Source organism: Scleropages formosus, chromosome 6 (assembly GCF_900964775.1).
Source record: "Scleropages formosus chromosome 6, fSclFor1.1, whole genome shotgun sequence".
Taxonomy (NCBI): Eukaryota; Metazoa; Chordata; class Actinopteri; order Osteoglossiformes; family Osteoglossidae; genus Scleropages; species Scleropages formosus.
In genome coordinates this window covers 27,876,056-27,891,017 of record NC_041811.1, presented here as the reverse complement: position 1 = coordinate 27,891,017, position 14,962 = coordinate 27,876,056, and the positions used below count along the sequence as shown (strand labels likewise).

Genomic DNA, 14,962 nt, shown 5'->3' with positions numbered 1-14,962 from the left:
CAGGGTGATCTTACTGCACCAGTTTCAGAGTGCTCAGGGGTACATCGAGGAATTAAACCAGGAATAAGGTAACGGCATGGCTATTTGATACATACTGATGGTTTATATTTATTAATTTAGCTGGCGCTTTTCTCCAAAGCGACTTAAAATGTTAAGGTTACAATTATTTATTCAAACAGCTGGGTAATTTTCTCTTTTTTTTTATTGTAGCAATTTAGGATAAGTACCTTGCTCAAGGGTACTACAGCCAGATGTGGGGATCAAACCTGCAACCTTTAGGTCTAAAGGCAGCAGCTATAACCCATATGCTACCAGCTGTACTCTTAGGATTAATATATTTATAATTTATAAACACATATAATATATGAACCAAATATATATTATTTTTAACAGAGAAGTTAATTCAAAATCCAGAAATGGCCAAAAACTAAATCACTGCTCAGAATCTTTAATTTAAACATTAAATAGTATAACACTTTTCATAAATTGCCTGTTGAGTTTCTGGTAGAGGGTTTTCTCTTATTAAAGATTTAGAAACACTTTCCTTCAGCACTTTATGGGCTGGTGTATTACCATGGAAAAAAGCAGCACACAGTTTGCTGCATAAAAGCCAGTTTAGTAAAATGAAGACAACAGAATTTTAATTACATTTTAAACCACATCAGTCCATGAAAACTTCTTAGTTCACTGCATTTTAGTCCCGAAGTCTTGCTTTGGACACCTTTAGCAATGCATCTGAGGTGTTCTGTACTTCTGCTGTAAACTGATCTAATGCCACTTTTGTGTGCTGTTATAAATTTATAAATAAATTCAGTTTACTGCACATTCAGGTAACTGCCATATTTATATACATGCATATTATGTGCTGTAAAAGCATGTCAATTGTGCTGACCACTGCTGTTGCAGACCACTGCAGAAAAGATTATTTTTATTGCTTAGTAGAACTAGCTGGGCCCATGAGAAATGTTTTTCTTTTCCGTTAAATATGTGACTAACAAGGTCCAGAAATGCTGGATGACTTCCAGTCTCACTTATAGTTTACATTTTAAATTACTTCACCCTGCTAACTGTTTGTGTACACCCATCTGTGCACAACACCTTTCTGTCATCAGAAATATGCCTTATTTCCTGGCAGCAGCTTGTGAGGCTAAATGTTACTGGTTCCAGTAATCTTAATGTACCAGATTAACAGCGGTACTGAAATGTACTGAAGGTACTGAAGTAAACTTGACTAGTTGGTTTCAACTGTGGAATCAGTCACACAGTGTAACAATATACATTCAACAAAATTGATATTTACAGATTCACCAACCCTTCACTTGTACTGTAAAAGAGGTTAAAAAAAAAATAAAATAAATTCACATTAAAAAATCAAAAACAAGCTATGTTGTATTGATCACCATGTACAGCATCTAGGGGATATACTTGGCAGTACCTCAAACGTTCCTGGATGTTGTGTCACAAATAAAGAACACACTCCTGTACGTTTCATCTCTTTTTTTCCGAACAATAACTAAACTGTTCATACACTTCTTATTATGCTCATTTTAAAGTACAATTTAACCATTGTGTATATTTTATTTAGACTTTAAAGCGGGAACAAGAGCAAGGCCTTTGGCATAAATAACAGCTAATTTTACCGCTGTAGGCAGTGCTGTTTAGGGAATTTCTGTTTCTTTGTGCCATGACAACCAGTCTTCCACAACACACAAGGGGTTCAGCAGTTTTCCTCTCATTTCTATGTTATTGTATTTTTCAGCATGATTTGTTGTGTACTGAGCTCAAAATGTTCTGTGAATTATTTGTCAGACACTTTAATTTGTTTTACTAAATCAAAAACTATTAGCTTTCATACATTCAGTGAGAGATTTTAAGCCTTTCAACAATAACAAAAAAAAAAAACCCTTCAACGCAAATATGGGTTTGACTTGTTTTTCTGGATATATCCGCAAATAGTACCGCAATGACTTAAAACACACTACTAATCCAAAGTTTGTCTGAAAATTATGAAAATCTTCTGAATATTTTTTCATATATTAAACACAGAGGTTAACTTCCTAAGAATTGAGAGTGTGAAAACATTTTCCACAACAAAATTTTGTACAAGACCTGAATATATTAAGATTACTCCTCAATGCGTATTTGAATTTCATCATTTTCATAACTTTCTGTTTCACTATCTTAATGAATTTAATTTGTGCATTTGGTGTCATTTTTTATGCTTTGAATTTATACGAAAAGTGTTTGTCATTATTCTGTTGCTTTATACCGTAGTTGCAATTGGGATTTGCTTACACTCTGGCTGTGTGGAGACTCTGATGGGTTGTGAGCTTTCTCCGGGACCATGTTCATTATAAGCCACGATTCGGAAGGAGTAAATTTCCTCAGGCTTCAGGTTCTTCACTGTAAACTGCAAGGCTCCTGACTCAGAAACATTTATAAATCGCTCCCTGAAACACATAGATTGAAGTCATTGATATGACAACATTATTTCTATTTACAACAGATTTTTATTCATTTGTCTTCAGACTCTTGGTTGTATTCACATGATTATCCTGTGGAGGAATTCAAAATAATAATACAAAGACCCAGGTAAACAATCACTAACTTACTTTAAGCAGTAATGTAATAACCTTTTTGTAAATGGAAGGGCTTGTCATGATTTACAATGCATGAAACATGTCTGGGAGAGAAAACACTTTGGCTGACACAACTTATGAGAGCATAAATTCAATTAAAGTAATGCATCTATAACATTAAGGGGTCAAAAGGCATGAAACATCAGCTTTTGTGCTGGCTGAAGCTTGAATTACTTTTGAAATAGCTGGTGCTTTCAGCTTTTTGGCAAATCACATCTTCATTTCATTATCAATAAAAGACCAACAGCTTAAAGGCCTTCAGACTATATGCTGCCATCTTCATTATGCATACATACCTGTTCACACCTTCCTGCACAAAGTAAATGCCATAACTCTGGATGTTCCCGTGGGTCTCCAAAGGGGGTCGCCAGCTGAGGCGGACAAAATGGCTGGATACTAGGACAGGGACCACATCACGAGGTGCAGAGGGGTGGGCATCTGAGTTTGGGACAACTGGTGGAGGAGGAGAGGAGTAGGTCAAAGAAGCTAGGGACACAGGGGTTGGAACTTGGAGGGTTGGTGCTGGGGTGGGCTCTTTAATGTTAATAAAAAGAGCATGGGCAAAAAACAGAGGATCATGATCATGATAAAATGAAGTGGAAAGATCGGGAAAAGGGACCCGAGAAAGAAGAGCAATAAAATACTTCAGTCAATTTAAAAGGCCTACATATGACCCTTTTTGTATCTGAGCACTGGAGTAACCATGTAATAATCCATATGGCTCCTTTTAGCAAGAGGTTTGTCATCTGTCTGCTGTTTTTGCATTTTGTATAAAATATCACATGATACATCTACTTTTGACAGTGGTTGTAATGGTTATCTTTTTCCCTACAAATAATACTGCACTGTAGACTCGATATAACGTGGGATCGCATATAGCGCAGTCATATCTTGGACGCCAATTTTTTTCCATCAGTTCCTTTCCACGTGTTTCAAATCTGGGTGGTTCCCGAACAGATTTCTGAAAGTTGAAAGGTAAAATTATGCAATATAACGATTACACAGCTATATTGTGGACACAGAGCTATGGTGAAAAATAAAAAATGCTGACATTTTGCGAAAAACCTTTTGAATGATGCCTAGTAGATCTATGTTGTTTTTATCACTCATGTTGTAAAGCCTTTTTTCTGTGATCTTTTGGTGTTACTTTGCTCTCTTGCTCCAAAGCAGTGCGGCGTTAAATTATTCACATGTTGGGAGACTAATTTACAAAGACCGTCAAGTTAACAATGTTGCAAAAACCCTTTTGTTTTCCATGATCTTTTGATTTAACGTTGCTATCGTGCTGCACAAAAAAGCTGGAGTGTTGACTAATGCTTTGCAGATGCGACTAATTAGCAAAGTCAGTTAAATAAAACAGCTTTGTTGTTAAATAGCCCTGTAGCAATAATAGCATTTAATGTTACAGAACTACTCACACGTGGAAACTCTGGTTTATTACATTGTGGTTCATCAATAAAAACGAATTGTTGAATTGTGGTTCATTCTCTGTTATTAGTAATAACGAAGTATGTACGCTGCGACGTACCACTTATTTTCACTCGCACACGTGTGCGGATGGTTGCTTTTAATTACGTTAATCTGCTCTCAGCTTCACACTGGAGTTAAACTTTCTTCAACCTTCGGCAAAAGCATGGACTCACTTATAACGGGGCATGAAAGCTTGGACCCCATGTTATATCGGCTCTACAGTGAACATGTCAGCGAAGTCAACATGGGACAGAGAGACCATGTCCACAAAAACATTAGGTAGTAATCAGTTAATCAACTTGATTGTTCACCTGCAATTTTTAATCAATATGTTACCTGTAGACCTGTACTAATAACATTCAGCACTGTTATAGTACATTGCCTTAAACAGTAAGTGTTACAAAAGGTGAAATTTATATCTTCTTCATGTTACAAATGACCCTGTGTCAAAGGTACATTGACTTAAACAGTGAGTGTTACAAAAGTATCATTCACCACTCTGGCTTGATAAACATTCGATAGGAAATCAGCTTATGGTAGGTTATGCCTTATCAGGAACTTAAACCAAGGGTGCTGCCTTTACAGATTGTGAATTACAGTCAATGCTAGGCTTTAACATGAGTGTGTTTGCTTGTATAAAGCAGTAATTTAGCACATTTGGCAAAAAGTGTAACTTTTCCCCTAGGGCCATTTTATAATTTTCTTTTAAAACTAATGGTAATTTAAGTTCCAGTTTACCAGAATTTGATCTACGAGCAGACTTAGGAATGCACGATACCCAAAAAGCAAGTTCAGGGTGTACTGCAGTCGCTGCAATCTCCCTTACCCTTAATGTTAGATATTTGTATTCACTCTCACTGTCCTGCACAACACCATTGGTTGAGGATTTATTCTTCTCCATTACCCATCATTTTCTTACTTTACTTTTTGAATATACAGAACATACCATTAGCTTGTACATTAGACTTTCTTTTGTTCTATAAGCTAACAAACTACTGGACCCCTTGGAAACCAGGCTGCTGCACTGATTGTGCAGTAATTTTCTGAGGACATTCTGGATCTGGCCTGCATGACATATTCAATCTGGAGTCCACTGCAATGTTCTGTTGTGCATTTGGATCACACATAATGCAATAGTTCCCCTATGACACAATGTACACATTTTCTGCGTTATTCCAGAATTGCATTCTTTATGAATCAAAAACACTTGCAACAGCCCCAAAGAAAGTACATCTTCATTATGATCAGCAAAGGATATAATTACCATGGGGTAAATATTTTACGCCTCAATTCCTAGTACAAAATAAACTAGAAAAATCAATGACCTTACCATCTAAATGATTTTACACACAAGAAAGGAAAATAATATCTCTATGAAGATATGCATGACAAAACATGAAACCACATAATCAGGTATAGTCATAGCACTTATGCAGAAATTCTCAGTAAGCAAATGTATATAATCTACTGCTGCTGCTCCTGTCTCAAGATTTTTTCACTCCATGAACAGTCTTCTGTCATACCTGAGGAATGATTTGATTTTTGTTGTATTGAAAGCTTTTCAAAAGTTATCTTTACCCTTCAGTTACAAAAAAAAACACACTTTTTGTGAGAATCCATGAATCAAACACAGCACTAAATTTCTCCTTGGTCCATGAATTGGGTACCATCGCCCTCACAAATAAATATCTGCTGCAGTTTAAAGCTTCATTAAGCACAAATTATGTCTTTACAAACAGTGCTATCTGCAGTCACCCTTGTCTTTAGGCCTTCTTTGTGATATTTCAGGCTATTGTCTTGACAAACACCGCTCTGTAAAATCTAGTGGATGCAAAGAACAGTCGTGTTTGAGAGGGAATGTCAACATTTTGTGGATCAATATTAATCAAACCTGAAAGAGATATTGCAATCATGTTACAAATGTATACCTAAAACTACAAAACATGGATGCAATTCCATCAGAATTTTTGTAAAATAAAATTATCAAACAAAACTGACCTAAAGAAACATAAGCCAGATGCAAATGAAAATGGATTTGTAATGGATTCCAAAGAAAATTTGATTGGTAAGTAACATTAATTTTCACTCAGCTTATAAAAAAGAATTCCAACATAAATTTTGACATATTGTATTGAGCACAAAATCATTATGATGTTTGCATGTGGCTGAATAACCATCGCTCTGTCAAAAAATTAATCAACGGTATCCCTTTGATCCCAGATTCTTGCACCCTTTGTGATGTGGAAATAGAAATATTGTTGTTATATTTAGTCGTAGTGGTCAGAGCTACTGCCTCTGGATCCAAAGGTTGCAAGTTTGACTCCCACCTCTGGTTGTAGTACCCTTGCTCCAAGAAAGTTACACAGCTGTATAAATTGGTAAATAATTGTAAGCTTGTAATAACTGCAACCTTAACAGCGTAAGCTGCTTTGATGAAAAGCATCGGCTAAATGAGTAAATGTCAATTTAAGGCTTAACTGACCCTATTACCCAAAGTGAAAATGTCCAATTTGTATAGCTTTGCATTTTCTTTCTGCAAATAAATGTCAAAATACTTGTGCAGTATTATATTGCACTTAACCTGATAGCCTTGATAGGCCACATGGTGACCACTATACTTCATCCATTCTACTGCAGGAAAAACAACAGGTGGACCTGAACTGGACAAATACATTCCATTTGCTTCACTTCATTTTCAACCTCCTTGCCTCAGATGTGCTCCTCACCACCTCAACACACTGCAAAATCGAGGAAAAGTCACAAGGATCACCTCTTAAGTTTTTAGATGGAGGCTTTGTATGTTTTTTGTCTCTGAAGTCTTGCACATAGAAACCACATCAATGTTAATGATCCTATTCTGCAATGCTCTCTGGAATGCGCCAGGGGAATACAAAAGACTGTATATTAAAAGAAAAGAAAGATTCTAATAAATGGTACAGCATTCTGAAAAGGATAATACTTATAACTTTATTCGTTTTTGCTAAAGGAAAAGTAACAAACAACTATATGGTTCAAACAGCTCCAATAGTATAACTAGGAGTAAATATGAAAGAGGTATAGGAATATACCATACTGTTAAATAAAGAAAAAAAGAATTTGTACAATTACAAGAGTACAATACACCTTGCATATATGACTCCCAGTGCATACTGTATTCACTTTCCGATGAGAAGAACAATGACTATACACTTGCAGGAGACAATGCTGGCAGGGAAGATTCAAAATAACTGTATTTTCCTTCGAAACTGTCATGAGACGGTAAACATGAAATTGAGAGACCATGTAAGAAATCAAATCATTCTTTTGCTCTGACAGGTGTTCATATCTTCCAATACAAATGTAAATACCAAGGGCTTACCTTTCATTTTAACACTGCAAGACACTACTATTGTAACCCTATAAAAAATACAGGGTGGCAATATAATATTTAACATTCAACAGGGGACAAGTCCTTGTCACCCAGTAAACCTACATCTATGCACACAAGAACTGTGAATAATGCTGCTAAAATCCAGACAACACATTTCCAGAGGGAATCCATTATTTATGTTCACCTGACTAACCTATTCATTATTTATGTTCACTCAAATAACCTGGGTTTGAGTGCATGCATGGTTGAAGCATACCTGAGTGGATAATAATCTTCCTCCTCCTGACTAGGCCACATAAAGAAAGGTCATTAGCGGTCACTAAAGTAGCGCTAGAAACACAGGGTCATTTTGTCTCCTGACAACAAAATTGCCTGGTATTACACAAAAAAAAAAAAAACAACAAAAAACACATATGACCTACAGTAACGTACAATTTCATTTTAATAGGCGGCAAAATTGTTAGCAAAAGGAAAGCATTTCTTTCCTCATCCCTCTTTCCTCCTTGCACCCCTCTCTAAGGAGGAAGGCTTCTCAAGATCATTAGTGTCTCCCACCCAATGCAGCTAATCAGTGCTTAATGGCTTCATTACTGAGGTGTTCATTAAAAAAATGGTGAAAGTGAAATGTCCACATTATCCACTGTGGACCACCCTGGCAAGCTGCACGCAGAGTGATTAGAACAGACACAAGGGCTGTTGGCTTCCGACATGGTCAATATCTCTGCCCTGTTCATTTGCAGTCCCCGCTGCCTTATTTCTGCTAAGCTTACCACAAAAGAGTGCATCGCATGCTATTAAGTATAAATCACTGAGAATCCTGGTTCCAAAGTTATTTCGTTTCTTTGGAAGGTTGCTGCCGATTCACGTGGTTTACTGACCCTGTTATAGCTTTAGCATTTTGCTGTAGCTGGAATGAGGAAGAAAAGTAAGTGTAGTGTAAATAACTGAAGTGAATTTCTTGAGTTTGAAGAAAAGGATAGTAATGAAAGTATACAATGACAATTTTACAAACATGAGTTTTGGTGTGTATGGTGACACAGCGTATTGCTGGTGGCTTTGGACACAGGTCTAAACTCAGCTAATTTCCCCTATATTTACATGGTCTTTCTCCAGGTGGTTCCATCTGGTTTCCTCCCACACCCCAAAGACATGTGGTTCAAATGGACTGGTGATTCTAAACTAATATTAGTGTGTGTATATATGACGGATGCGTATCCCATCCAGGGTGTAAGAAGCCTTTCACCTTGTGAAAATCATTGGAACTTGGATTTTGCTTCTCCAAAGATAGACATTTTTGTGTATTATGAATCTCCTTTCAAAATTACTTTGAAAATACTGCAATTGAAAATTCATTATGCTTTGAACAAAGTACAATGAAAATTAAAGTGAATTTAGTAGATTTTATTTTAAAAATCATTCTGGTGGACATATTGTTTTGTGATCAGATGCTTAAATCCCAATGACATCGGTATTATATGAAGGTTACAGAACTGAGTGTTATCAATAAAATCAAGATTAAAAGCCACATACTACTGTAAAGAGCATTGCACCAATACAGACAAAGCACAATTATCTTCTCTGAATTCAGTATGGTATACTAAAACCGTGAAGTGTGACAGAAAGTAGGGAGGCACTGACTACAGGGCTGCACCTGGCACCTTTTCTTCATCAACCTGCACGTGGTCCATATTCTGCTGATATTAATATATTGCTTTTAATTTCCACTGAATAGCAACTAAAATTACATGTTGTGCATAAATTGTAATTTGTCAGTAACAAAAGTAACACATCCAAAAAATGGAATTAAAATAAAATAGAAAGTCAAGTATACACATTGTATACATGTCTCTGTCCATTGGATTTTATTTTTAATTATTTCTTACCTCAGCAAAACTGAGCACATGTTTTTACACAGTCAAGGATTATTTTGAACCACCATTTTTTGTTTTCATAAAAATATCAGCAGAGGTAATGATACATTCACATTGACATTAAAATTAGTATATTACTTCAGCTTTTTTAAATGAATGACTGCTTCTTTACATACATGCTGCATTCCATTTTACATTTTGCTCTGCTTTCTGAGGTCTCTCTTACAACCTCCATCCTCCTATTGTAGTTGCTCACTCCCATGAGCCATTAGCCAACCAGCACAATGATCCACTTTAATCTTCTATACCAGAACATTATCCTTCCTGCTTCTTTTTCATTCCCCTTTTTTAAGCACTCTATCCATGCAGCAGCCACTTCTCTTGGATCTATGTTTATCTCATCCTTGGCCCGCCTGATATCTGTTCCTTCATGTCAACTCAACCACTCTCTGTTCACCCCATGACATATTAAAGCTCTGTATACAGTGAGAACAACTCTAAACTGCAAACAGGAAATTGAGAAAACTGAAGTACTACTCTGCCCAGTCTGTCCTGTTAACCTTGCGATCAAAAATATTTTGACTAAGATTTATTTTAAGTCAGTCTAAATTCCAAACTATTTTATGTGTTCACTTCATCTTACTGTCACTACACCATGCGCACTCAGTCATCCAACCATCATCCAACCATCAACTGGAGTGGCTGAGTTCTTATTCAGTTGCTTCTCAAAACCAGACATCCAGCTCAGCGACTACAATGTCAGCTCCAGATCCCATATCATCCTTGCTTCCCCAAACATTGACTCTTATTCCCTTCATCTCACCCCCCTGGATTATGAGGAGCATCTCCTGAAAATGCTTCCTTTCTGAGAAGACATCTCCAGAAACTACCCAATGTCTGTTTTTACTTTCTGCTCAGAAATAGAAGCAGTGCTAACACCTTGACTTAGATGGTTCATTAAAATAGTGCTCACTAAAACATGGAGAGAATAAAATCATCAGCTTAGAACCAAACACCTTTTCCAGAATGACATCTGCTGAAACCTGTCTGAACTAAACATCATCCATCACTAATGCACTTCAAACCCCCAATAGCCATTGACCTCTTACAGAAACCAGGCCTTTAAATTTGTCCTTCTCAGTAATTCCTATTTTTATTATGTGCACACTGCACATTTTGATTCAGAGGTCTCTTCTCACAACTCACCCTGGATGTATAGCCATCAACATAAAGAGAGTTGCTCCTAGACAAAGCTCATCTGCATACTTGCTAGACAGTCTCCACTCCTTGACTCCCTTATCTCTAATTCTGCCAAGAGAGCAACTGTGGAAGCATCCCAGACTGACAAGTGTCTCCAGTGACAACCAACTGACCTTTTCCAGTTATACAAAGGAGCAGCAGTCACCAGTAGGTGAGGCGTAGATGTTTCTCTGAAAATATTAGAAGAATACATGCCTTCCTCAAAACCTCTCTCAATCTTTTGTTTTAACTACTATGGAAAAATAAGACAAATGAAGGCCAAAGAGAAATGAAACTCCCACTTTTTATCAGTTGTAAAACCATGGTGTTTAACCTACAAGCTCAAGACTGGCTGACTGTTGCATTATCATTAGATTACCATCTGCTTCTACACCCAGAAGAGTGTTCTTCTCTGTGCTGGCCTCTAATAATAAATAATGAATAATGAAATAAATTACTGACAACTCACATTCTGACTAGTATACTTGCCCTTTTTCTGCAGCGCACTCTCAATTTACTTTATACTCGATCTGTACAATAGACTTTGAAACAAATTGTCTAGTTTACACACTAAAAAAATAGCTAGAAACAAAAAAACAAATAATTGTATGGGTATTGATAAATGTGCTTTTGTTTTGCTAGTTTGCTACACAGTGTACTTCTGCCTGGGCTCGCTGTACTCTCCATTCCAACTCGAAGAGCGTAGCCCAGTAATTATGAGATGTGATTGTAGAAGCGTGATCATATACACTCCCACATTCCAGCAGTCAGTCTCGACAACCAGTACTGACTGATACAAAGCCTAATTGCAATAACTTCTGGGTGCAAAATGAACACCTTTTCTGGAAATCTATTTTTTTTTTTTTTGTATGAACATTAATTTTAAGCTAAAAATGGATGCACTCCATTATGAGACAGATGATAATTAACCCATAATCATTCATCATCTTTTTTTGTTACCATTTCACTTTCATATAATCTATCGTACGTTATACATATTCTTTTGACTGAAAAACACCAGTCACAAAAAATACATTTGAGTGAAACAACGATAAAGACCGAACACAAAAAAACTGTTTTTTCAGGGTAATGTGGGTAAACAAGTGCAAATTTTCAAAAACGGTTTGTCTATATCTGAACATTGTACACTGAGAAATGCATGCTGCTGCATCCATTGTGGCACAACACTTATAAAATACAACTTTGAATGGGCTTTTTGTGGAACAGAATTACACCTCCTCTACCCTCACTGGTTGTTTTTTGAGGAGACCAAATTACAAAATTCCAGATAGAGGGCAACAGTTTGATATTTAAGGTTTGCTAAGTATGTCACATAAGAATTGCCCAATGAAATGTTATGAATAATGATTCGCACAGTATTTCACTTTTATGGATATTTCAACATTAGCATTCCAAACAAGTCTCTGCCACTTCAACATGCGGTGAATGCAGTGACATGCGTTCCTGGTCAGGAAACACTGATCTAAACGCACACTGTCAGACTGAAAATTATTCATCTTAAAAAATGAGATTTACAGATTTACTGAGTTAATGCAGTAACGGCATATCAATTTTGCTTCATTGTTATATCAGTCACAGGAATAATGACATCAGTTAAATTAAATAGGCAACGCAGATTTTCTGCTAACATAAAAGGAATTGTAAGAAACATGTAAGGTACAAGTCCTTTGTGGAATCACACAGTTGGAGTAGAACTGAAAAGAGTCTTATAACTGCCCAATCATAACTGCAGGTGGACACGACTTGAACAACACTGCCGAAAATACAAATGTGGCAGAGGGGTTGGGTACATGTTGCCAAGGTGACAGACAGAAATTCTGCGTTCTGCCTACAACATGGTAGTTGCCAATGGGGGAGAAAGAGAAGCATGATGGGAATGGAGAGAGATTGTGTCTGGTAAGGTCAGATACTCACAACTGGAACAAATCTGTCATGTCTAATGTATGGAGAATTTTCTCTTTTCCTCACACTCTCTCTGATCTCAGTAGCCAAGAAGGAAATAAAAGGAAACTCAACCATGAATTCCAATCATCCCGCAGACTACAGTGACATTTTAACATGTGCTACCCTGTGAACACTGTTTGACCCATGGACAACAGGATTGGTTCCAACAGTTAGTCAGCAGGGCAGAAATGGGTGACAGAACAGATTAATTCAGGTATATATAAGATAAAATATCAGATCACATCTAAAATTCTGATTTTTCAAAGGTAAAGACCTTTTCCAGGAAATTGCTTCCATGACATCAGTTCAAAGAAAAAAAATATCCTAATCAGACTCAAATGCATTTTTAATGACAGGGGAGGAGTTTTTATTTACTATATTGGAAATGGGATTCTACTTACTCTGTGTTATTCTACATTCTACATTTGTTTCATATTATAATGTCAATGAGCTTGATGCAAATAACCGCAAACTTAGTGAAAGTAGTCCCCATATCAGTGAAATAGCACCTGCTATTCAATTTAACGATACTAAAGTTTGAATCTATGTCCAACTCCAAACGCAAAATAAAAGTCCAGAATATATTAACTGCTAAGTATAACCAATAAAGTCATGGCAAAAACAGAGTTTTTTTAAGAAAAGGGCATTTTCACTCCCCGCAATATGTATTGGATACAGGCATTGGCCAACATAATTAATTTCGGTCTGAGAAGGGGGTACAAACCTGCACGTTTGAAAATAACCTGTGCTGACAACTCATTTTATGAGCTCTCATCAGTGTCTCTGGGCTGCCAAGTGTTACACACAGAATCTGTGATATGCATTCATATACTATGATTATCATTTTACTTTGTAAACCTCATTCCTGTGAAAAAACATCAAATAACCTCATATCAACAAACATTAAACTGCAAAGGGTGGCTGGTTGCATAAATCTTCATGTTTCATTGATGTAAGTGGTAAATAATACTAACATGCCAAGCCTCCTGGGACTGTCTAGACCACGCTGATCCACCTGGGACTATTCCTCTGCTTTTTTTAAAAAATTTTTTTGACTAGTGTCTATCCATGAGTCATTGTTATCATACTTAGGGACAAAGATCCCTGACTAAACACATACAGAGAACAGCCAGAAATTTGTAGAATCATGATGTTCTTAATTAGTAAAGGGGTTTCTAGGGTCTCCGGAAAGAGGAGACTGGATCTTTATGGTTCAATGCACAATAGAGATACATGATACAAAATAAAAGAGACAAAAAATATGACCACTGTCGAGATAGATATAATTAAAGATAATATACACACACACACACATTTTCAGAACCGCTTGTCCCTTACGGGGTCACGGGGAACCGGAGCCTACCCGGCAACACAGGGCGTAAGGCCGGAGGGGGAAGGGGACACACCCAGGACGGGACGCCAGTCCGCCACAAGGCACCCCAAGCGGGACTCGAACCCCAGACCCACCGGAGAGCAGGACTGCGGTCCAACCCACTGCGCCACCGCATCCCCTAAAGATAATATATTTTATACAATTATAATTTTACTATTATTTTGACAGAGTTAAAGTGAATTAAACACACTTAGAAAAATATTTTGAAGTTCCGAGTAAGTTTCACAAAATCATAAAAATAATACTAGATGGCTTGCAGGCTAATTATCTTTAAAAAAATGCCTTAAAAATTTCCTTGGTTAAAAAACACTCACTCATTTACAGTAACAACTTCCAAAATCTATTCCAGAATCACTGGGCACAGGGTTAGGAGGAGCATAGCCTGGACAGGACACGAGTCTGTCACAGGATAGCCACCCTCACTATGGGCAACTAAGCATCAGCAATTTACCTGAACTGTATGTCTTTGGACTGTGAAAGGAAACCAGAGCACCTGGAAGAAACCCACACAGACATGTGGAGAACATGCAGACTTCACATAGACTGAGCTGGATTCAAACGGAGACGCTGTTCTGTCGTACCAACCCTTAGAAAAAGCATCATTCAAATATGTATTCTTACACTGCAGTTGGAAAACAGCTGTTTAGTGCAGTTTAATTAATTCATGTTGTGTATTATATGGTGCAGTTATTTAATTCCAAGTCAAATTCTTTGACAATTTGAATGACAATGTTTACATGTTTGACAATGTAAATGTAAATGTAAATTTCACCACTTGCTGCCCCATAATGTTATAAAATCAAATGGATCGGCTCATCTAGATTTGTTTTTTATTTTGCTAAGGTTAAACCTGATTGCAAAAACGTTGACAATTTTTTTTTTTTTTTAAATTTGACAATTCTGCAGTCTTTCTTTAACACAACCTAAGTACATTACTTTGTTATATTTACACGTTGAATAAGCAGGAGTTTGTTATGGAGTTCCATACAGTACTGTATATCATTGCGCTTCTGTA

The 14,962-nt window shown here is 36.8% G+C and overlaps 1 protein-coding gene across 1 annotated transcript in view; it reads right to left on the bottom strand.

The window, feature by feature from the left end:
• The window catches only part of LOC108932651 (netrin receptor DCC), a 152,819-nt gene that overhangs the window by 43,329 nt on the left and 94,528 nt on the right, over positions 1–14,962 (bottom strand). Inside the window, exons 8-9 of the mRNA XM_018749194.2 lie at positions 2,936–3,092; positions 2,296–2,450 (exon numbers count right to left, since the gene is read on the bottom strand). Of these exons, the coding sequence (XP_018604710.2) occupies positions 2,296–2,450; positions 2,936–3,092 (312 nt within the window). The remainder of the gene's footprint in view (positions 1–2,295; positions 2,451–2,935; positions 3,093–14,962) is intronic.